Raw genomic sequence first — 9,011 nt, 5'->3', positions numbered from 1 at the left:
CTAATTCTTTCAAATTAAATTTTGGTCAATGCCTATTTTGATCAACTCCTGGTCGTATTTCTCAGAGCATTAGTCCGTTGAGTTGTTTAATGTTCTGGTCTTCTATTATTTGTTATGGGCCTATGCTGAAGGGCCTGTTCTTCCGTGTTAAAAAGCCCCACCGATGCCGTTAGAATTGTTTGGGCTGGATGATGGTCTGTGCTGAAACAGTATTTTGTGTGGGGAAAAGTCCACATCATGTCCCTTAGGTATGCGTCACTTGAGCCTCTCAACACAAAACCGGTTCCCTCAGTCATCTGCAGTGGGTGTATCTGTGTATCTTAATTTTTAGTTGGAAACTTTCTTATAGCTATCTGTACTGTACTAGCAAAATGCCCGTGCGAAGCATGGTGTATTAAAATTAAAAATGTTTGTTTTTAACCGAATTTATTTCAAAGTGATTTGGTAATTTTGCTTGCTAGAAATAGTCTCAAATGATAGAAAGAAATATAGTAACTCATAATAAATTATTATACAATAGTGCGTTACAACGGGAAAAACTAATGTTATTAACTTAGTAAAGTAATAGAAAAATGAGCATCCACATTTTCTCTTATGATCTAGAAATTCTCATATTAATTGATTAAAATATAAAAATAAGCAGAACTCATCGTAGATAAGGACTCTTTCATTTTTCTAAAAAAAATCACGTTGTCCAATCGGATTATCTGCATAAAACAAATCTTTTGCCAAAAAAAAAACCTAAACTGGATAGATTATAAAGTATAAATTATAAAATAAATAATATTGGATGAGGAGTCTAGAATATTCTCCAAAAGAGCCTAGAGTACATATAGGAATACAATTGAGAAAAAGAATTAAAATTCAAAATAAAAAAATATTGAAAGAAGAGTTTAGAGTCCATATAGAAAACTAATTAGAACAATAAAAAAAATAGGAATATTGGAAGAAGAATATAGTCCATATAGAATTAAAAAAATTAATATTATTTAACTTTAGTATAAATTTAAAATCTATATCATGACAAATAAATAATTAATTTTTAGTCAAAAAATAAATCCATATCATGAGAAAAATCTAGACAAATTTTTAGTTTATTCAATTTAGTTGGAACTAAATTAATAATCAGTCATAAAAACTTAAAATGGTATTAATGCTATTTCTGAAAATAGAAAGATGCTTAAAATTAGAGAAAACATTGATTTTAGTCGCGGCCCATTTGGAGGCCCAATAGTCCGGCGGCCCGATGCGGGAAAAGCCAGAGCCGTCCGATCAAATGGACGGTCCGGAGCCCTAAACACGAGCAGCTGCGGCGGCGCCCTTCCTCCCTCCCCGCGAGCGGCGGCGGCGACAGAGCCGCCGGCTTCCTCCTCCCCGTCTCGCCTCCCTCGCCGGCGACCGCTCCCTTCGCCCTGTCTCGTCTCCCTCGCCCCCTCCTCCTCTCCCTCTCGCCTCTCTCCCGCGGTGGATATAGCAGCGGTGGCGGTGGCGGTGGCGGTGGCGGTAGGGGCGGCTCCATCCTTTCCTCTAGCCTCCCTTTCAAGGCAGATTTGCCAGTGGTGGTGGTGGCGGCGGCCGCGGCCACGGGCAAATCTAGCGGCGGCGGCTCCCTCCGCCCTCTCTCGCCTTCCTCCCGCGGCTGATCCAGCGGCGTCCACTGGTGGATCTGTCAGCAGTGGCGGCGACCGCGTGCGGATCCAGCAGCGGCAGCTCCCTCCGCCACCTCTCTTCTCCCTCCAGCGGTGGTGGTGGCGTCGGCGGCGGCCGCGGATGGATCCTACGGTGGTGGCGATGGCCGAGGGCGGCGGCGGTGGCAATGGCCGTGGGCCGCGGTGGCGATTGCTGAGGGCAGATCCGACGGCAGGTGAGTGAAGTTTTGTGATGTATATTGTTGTTCTTCTTGGACGATTATTTTGTGACTTTGTGATGATTCTGGTTGATTTTTTTGGGGCAAAGAGTGGTTGAGTCTTGTTTTTTTTCCTAGTGGTTGGTGCATCCGATTTGGTTGTGCCGATTTTGGGAAGTGTTTCCCTGTATCCGATTCTAAAAGCGATTGAGATTTGGGGGCTACGAAGGCGCAGTGTCGACGGACGAAGGCAGCCTTCGTCTGTCCTGTGACAAACGAAAAATTACGAATCTTTTAATTAGTTAAGATATGTAAGTTTAATTGACATGTTATTAATTATTTTGCAGTTTATTTTATTTTAAAAATTATATTTTTTTCACAATTGATTATTTTTTTTATCTCAGCATATATTTAAGTTAAGAATATCAATAAATTAAAAATGATAAAATAGTCAGGAGGCACCTGTGCTGCTGTGCATGAGGCACCTGTTCTGCTGTGCATGAGCTGTTGGTCACCATCCCTTCCATTTTCTCCTACCTCCGGTTCTCTCTCCATATATTTTTCTTCTCAACTCCACCCCTTTTCTCGGGCTGTGTTTAGTTCAGCGCAAAGTTTAGATTTTGGTTGAAATTGGAGATGATGTGACTGAAAAATTGTGTGTGTATGACAGGTTGATGTGATGGAAAAGGACTGAAATTTGGATCAAACTTTAGATCTAAACACAGCCTCGGTCTCTCTCCATCCTCATCTCTCTCCAGCTCCAACACTCAGCCGAATCCACCATTCACCAAGTCTCCAAGACCGTCCCACGAGGTGACCCCGCTGCTGCTTGTCCCCCTCTCCAGCGACCTCGCTCCCCAAGCGGCAGTGACAGGATCGATCCATCAGCAGACGCGCGACTCGCGACGCGAGCCGTCGACGGCGTCCAGGGGTCAGCGTCGGCGCTCGCCTCTCCATCCACATCCACCACCACGGCCCCTCCTCCTCACGAGAGCTCGTCAGGGCCTGTCCTCTCCTACTCCCCTGGCCGGTGCCACCACTCTCGTCCGACGGCAAGCTCGATGGCGGCGGCGCGGATCTGGGTGAGAGTTCATCGGGGGCTCTCCTCTCCTTCTCCCTGGCCAACACCCCAGTTGAAGATGACAACAATTTTCCCCTCCACCGGATCGAGTGTATATGTGATTTTCTCCTTCTCCGACTCGATTTCTCTTTTTTTTTCTCCTCGGATTCAATCGGTCTTATACCATAAAGTTGTCTCTTTCGACCCGATTTTTTCACATGATTGGGTTTGGGAGGAAATTTGGGTTAGATTTGATACGGACTCTGGATGATATTTGTCGTGATTGGGTTTTTAATCGATCTTTGATTTTGTGATTTGCCCGTATCGATCTCTGATTTTTCTTTTTTTTTTTTGCTTTGACTGGCATACGCGATGAACGCAGTGCGCGTGCAGGGACAGAAGGTGCTGCTTAGTTGGATTACGGACAAAAATTTATTGGGTGACGATTGGATTTTTTAGGGACTTTTAGATCTTGGATCTAATGTGTTCATGCTTCCGATTCGGTTGGCTTCTTGAGTGGAAAAGAACATTGAGATGGACAAAGGATTTGCAGGGGTGAAGGGCAACAGAGGGGAGGCTTGCCTGGTAACGGACAAAAGCGGGCTGAGATGGACGAAGGCGTAATGTGACGACCGGAAAAATCCAAATATTTATATTAGTTATAGATTTTGGGTGTGTAAACATATAGAGGCATACCCTTCAGCTATTAAGGTGGTGTTTAAATCTCTTGAAGATAAAGATAAAAATTAAGTGTTTCACGTAAAACGAGGTGATAATAATGTGTGATTAATTAAGTTTTAATTATTACAAACTTAGAAAATGGATTAATCAGTATTTTAGAACAACTTTCATATAGAAAATTTGCATGAAACGTACCGTTTAGCAGTTTGAGAAGCGGTCATGAGTATCAAAACTTTATTCAACTTTTGTTGGAGAAAAGAAGAGGGCCTAAGAGTAGCATGGCCGGTCCGTGTTCAGCTACTAACTTTTTTTCTTCCGATATATTACTACAGTGCTACAGTGCTAACTCTAATTAGAAGAAGAAGAAAGGTACTATAACTGTTTCCCAAGAAAATCTCCTTACACTTAATTTTATGTACGTCATTTTGAACCCTGAATGTCCACCATATCAGCGTTCTTTTCCATATCATACAAGCAATCAGGGGTGGACAAGGGGGTTCCGCGTGGGCACAGGCATACCTAAAAAATCGCATTTTTTTTAAACGAGTGGTGTGAGCGATGAGCGTAAATGATCGATCGATGATTTGATGATGCCATTCGTTCAAAAAAAAAAAGATGATTTGATGATGCCTCGTCGCAGCAAAAGTACAAGCCCAGGAAGGCAGGAAGTCTAAACGCACAGATAACGAGTAGAGTTAGTTTATCTCTCTTGTCTCGTCGTTTTTGTTTGTGTCATGGCGATGGGATCACCGAATCCGCGAGCACAACGGCGGGATCAGTGAATCCACGAGCACGACGGCGCGCTGCAGCAGCCGGTGAAACGGAGTCTAGTGCAGCACGCAGCTGTAAGAGGTGAGCCCCTGCCTACCTGCTTTCCCCGCAAATAAGATAGAGAACTGAAATTTGAAACCAAGAAGTTCAAAGATGGCTTTTTTTTTTTCGCGAACGCAAAGATGGCATGTTTTTGCGACCTAGATTAACTGAAACAATCACATATGAAGCAGAAAGCACGTGTGCACTTCTTTTCTTCCTTTCTTTAGCAAGATAACTATATATGGAGATGCTATTTATACCATGCTCTTGATAAATTCAAGTCATTTTTGTTGTATTTGTGTGCATAATAGACTCTTTATATGGCTTTGAGATTTTTGGGGCATACCCATGATAAAAATCCTGGTCCACTGTGAGCAAATCATGGTCCACAAAATTTTAAAATCAACATTTTTAGGTTCCTGCCGATCGACCACTCCTATGCATTTCCGGTTCATTTAGATTTTTCAGCAAATTATTGAAATAAATAATTTGCTCTACGCTTCAGGAGAACGTATTTTCTAAAAAAAATGTTCTTCTACTGTATTGTTTCTATTTCATTACTTAAACAACTTGTTTGAAAAAAGACGCGAATATTAGATAATGACCTAATATCAAATAATTTGAAGGGGTGAGGCTTCGAACCTAGGTCGTCTAGCCACCATCTTGTGTAGCTAGCCGGAAGACCCCTGGACGTTTCTCTAAACAACTAGTTTGACGAAGCTATTTTCTAAATATCTAAATTTATCAAAATAATGAGTAGATAATCCATTACAATAATAGGCTGAACAATGTAAATCAAACAGGGTGATATTGCACCATCCAGTATATATAGGCAGTAGGCCAGTAGCCACAAATACACAATACAACACTGATCACCTCATGGCTTATCACTCATGACAACGACACTAGCGCAAAGGAAATCATACGCGAGGAGCTACGACTCTTTGGCCAGGAGCACGTGGCGGACCAGCTCTTCGAAGTTGCGGTGAGACGAGCCGCCGGGCTTAGCCGCCCTGATCGCCTTCTCCCTCCACTCCTCCGCCTTCCTCCTCATCTCCTTCCCCTTCTGACCTTCCATGAGCTCAGCGATGAGGCACGCGACGGCGCCGCGCTTGACGTTGCTGTCGATCTCCATGCCGACGCCCCACTCGTTGCACTGGTACCGGCAGTTCGTCTGCTGGTCGGCGAAGAATGGCCAGCTGATGACGGGCACGCCGGCGGCCAAGCTCTCCAGCGTCGAGTTCCAGCCGCTGTGCGTCAGGAACGCGCCCACGGCGGGGTGGTTCAGCACGTCCTGCTGCGGGCACCAGGACGCCATGAGGCCGCGCTCCGCCGTCTCGGCCAGGAACTCCGGCGGCAGCACGGCCGTGTCGCCCTTGACGAGGTCGCGCCGGACGATCCACAGGAACTCCCTGCCGCTGTTGGCCAGCCCCCACGCGAACTCCACCAGCTGCTCGTTGGTCATGACGGTGATGCTGCCGAAGTTGACGTACACGACGGAGCCAGCCTCCTTGCCGTCGAGCCACTGAAGGCACTCCTCCTGCTCCTTCCACAGGCTGAGCCTGATGGACGAGCGCCGCGGCGAGGGCGGGTCCTTGCGCGCCACCAGCGGCAGCGGCCCGAGCGTGTACACCTTGGGCAAGCCGAGCGCCTCCATGGCCGCCACCGCCTCACCCTCGAGGTCGCCGAAGGAGTTGACGATGATGGCCGAGGCATCCTTGCAGCGCTCCGTCTCCTCGATGACGTAGCCTACCATGTACTCCTCCGGGTTCGTCGTGTGTATGAAGCTCGGGAAGTCCTTGATCCTCATGTTCCTCAGCCCCGGCACGTCTTCCACCGGCGTGTCAAGGTATCCATTCGTCAGCTGATCGACATCTGTTCATGCCGAGACAAACAACAAGATGTGTAAGCTGTTTTTGTTACTGTGTGACGCACTCAACGGCGAAGGTGGATGCATGCATGCAGACGTGACAGGTGCCGATATGACCGAGCAGAAATGGTTGACGTGCGCATTAACGTACGCAGAGAAATTCGTACTCACCTTTGAGTGGGGCAAGGCCACGTTCCATGAGGAGGCGGTAGTGACGGTATCCGAGATAGCTGATGGAGCTGGCTGTCCAGAGCTGGACGTAGGGGAGGCCGAGCTCCTTGGCGGCAGCCATGGAGAAACCCATGACGACGTCGGAGACGACGCAGGTGACGGGCGGGTGGCCCGTGGCGGGGTCATTCAGCTGGGCGAGGAGGCGGCGGAAGGGGGCAAGGCAGGTCTCCTTGGTGGAGCGGCACAGCGACGGGATGTCCTGCGTGACGTCGTCGTCGTCCGACGGCGGCAGGCCGTCGGGGATGGTGGCGAACCGGAAGCCCGGCGCGCCCGCCACCGCGGCCTCGCCGCGGGTGCGGACGAGGCGGGCGTGGTTGTACTCGGTGTTCACGAACGTGACGTCGAAGCCGCGGGCGTGGAGCAGCTTCGCCACGTTCAGCATCGGGGTGATGTGCCCCTGCGCCGGGTACGGCATGCACACGGCGTGCGGCTTACCTGCTGCTCCCAGAGAACCCATGCTTTCTCCCGGCGTTTCCTGGCGTCTCGGGAAGGAAGAAGATCTGTGGTGACTGTGGTCGAATTGGTGAGTTTGTACGTGATATGGGCGCTGGACAACTCGTATTTATAGTGCAGCTGCAGGAAATGCCGCAAAGCAAACAATATTTGTGTTTGTGGTATGAAAAAGTCAACATCTTTCCCTCACTTTCAAAAAAAAAAGATGGGTGGTATGAACAAATTAAGTGGTTAACGTCTTGGGATTTGGCTTGGATGGAGGTATTGAATTTGTTTATTAGCATTACTTGATGCCGATCCGTTGTGGCGGTAGCACCGTAGCAGCCTATGGCCCACCTACTGGAAATCTGGAATCAGCCGTGCAGCGTGCAGGATATTTTACGCGCCAGCGTGGTGTAGGTACGCCTGCGCCTGCGCCTGCGCCTGCGCTTGCGCAGCCGCAGCGAGCGGCACATCAGCGCATGCGCCGATGCGCGCCGCGCCGCGCCGGGGCATGTGCTCTGCGTGCGCACCACGTTCGTGTAGAATGGAGAAATGCCGAATGGGCTCTGCGAAGTTAGGTGCATTCATGCTGCAGCCCTGCCGGTGCCTTTTGCTATCCTTTCGTGATCTGTCGGCACTCGGCTACATAAGAGCATCCGCAATGGTAAAGTAAGGTGCTATCTAAAACATGTACATCTCAGCAATAGATTAGATTAATAGTAAACCATCTCAATAGTATGTCTACATGGGTATCTATAGCTCTCTAATACATTGCCTCGTTTTTCTCTATAGACTATCTCCAGGTTAGTAAATAGCTTTGCTCTCTCTCTTCATTTAATCTCTTCCAACTAGAAAAATATACTGACATGGATCTCTTATAGAGAGTCTATAGATAACCATTATGGGTGCCCTTAAGTGTTGGGACGGAGGCCTTTCAGATTACCTCGAAGAGACGTAATCCAAACTAATCTAGGTGCAAAATTTTGATGGTACACTCTACAGAGTTGATCGTGATGTTGTTTGTGATTCACGGTTATCTGAATCTATACATTCAGGTCGTTACGCACGTGTTTCCAAACTGGTTGCAGATCTGTACATCTGTACGTACACTGCAGCATGGTAAATGCATATGGTGGTTTGCCGTCAAAGTTTCCATACCGACCTGGACAGTGCAGGTTGAATCGTTAAAGACGATTAACTCAAGGGTTATAGCCCGAAGTCGCAGACTCCAGAGATACAGGAACAGAGAAAGAAAGAAAGACTTCTCTATCACACGTAACCGAATGGACTTATCCGCGAAATTGGAGTACAACAAAAGTCATAAAGGACGGCCACAGCACATTGACAAGCAACTGTGTCATGCGTTGCTCATTGTCCATTTGACTAGTTTCATGGTTTGATTTTCTTTAAGACAATAGATTTTTTTTAGAACAAGACAATAGAATTCATTCCGTTGTTTACTTCAGAGAAGTTACATCAATTACAGAGCTTCTACGACAAATAACCGTGAATTACAATATTACATCTTGATTAATAACAACAAAACTAGTAAGGAAACCATCCTAAAAACATTGGTCTCCTTCAATGGTTGGTGAGAGTATGTATAAATGTTATTTCTACCGATGGCTTACATGTTGTACGTAGTCTTTGTTTTTCTAAAACCATGCAAATTAGAATATCTGAAACCAGCTGTGTTGATCCTTTCTCAATTGAAATTCACGTCTATCACCACAGGTGAACTGACGTCGAACCAAATCGGAAGAAAGCGTCGTAGATAAACTGAGTTGTAAATCAGTCATTAGTCCAGATCTTAAAATCGCCAAACGAACCCAATCTAATAGAGTTACCGTCTCTAGGATATTGCACCAACAGAAAAACTTTAATGCGACGCCTTCTGCGATATCTTGAATATCATCATCATTGTTCCAGGCATCCGAAATAAGTTTTTCACCCGGAGAGTCCAAGAAGAAGATGTGTGGTGCCCACAAACATCATCGATGTTGGTCTTGAAACGCTCACGGTCACAAAAACTGGATTGGACGAGCTCATTGCCACCGGATCTGGCAGTCCAAAGG

The 9,011-nt window shown here is 46.8% G+C and overlaps 1 protein-coding gene across 1 annotated transcript; it reads right to left on the bottom strand.

Annotated features, from left to right (window-relative positions):
* Positions 1 to 5,191: 5,191 nt before the first annotated feature.
* Positions 5,192 to 7,036, bottom strand: LOC4330775 (7-deoxyloganetin glucosyltransferase). Its single transcript, XM_015767316.3, has 2 exons — positions 6,442 to 7,036; positions 5,192 to 6,275 (listed from the first exon to the last, which is right to left on the bottom strand). Exons 1-2 carry the CDS (start codon positions 6,956 to 6,958, stop codon positions 5,335 to 5,337), a joined length of 1,458 nt encoding a protein of 485 aa, XP_015622802.1. The 5' UTR covers positions 6,959 to 7,036; the 3' UTR covers positions 5,192 to 5,334.
* Between the last annotated feature and the right edge of the window lie 1,975 nt (positions 7,037 to 9,011).

This window comes from Oryza sativa, chromosome 2 (genome assembly GCF_034140825.1).
Source record: "Oryza sativa Japonica Group chromosome 2, ASM3414082v1".
NCBI classification, from domain to species: Eukaryota; Viridiplantae; Streptophyta; class Magnoliopsida; order Poales; family Poaceae; genus Oryza; species Oryza sativa.
Note: the sequence above shows the minus strand (reverse complement) of the source record. Positions and strands in the feature narration are given on the sequence as shown.

What these genes read in the sequence shown, in the direction of transcription:
- LOC4330775 (XM_015767316.3), bottom strand. Translation starts at nt 6,958, where the DNA reads ATGGGTTCTCTGGGAGCAGCAGGTAAGCCGCACGCCGTGTGCATGCCG. An exon ending in TGGCCTTGCCCCACTCAAAG is followed by an intron (nt 6,276 to 6,441) that starts GTGAGTACGAAT and finishes CGGCATGAACAG; the next exon opens with ATGTCGATCAGCTGACGAAT.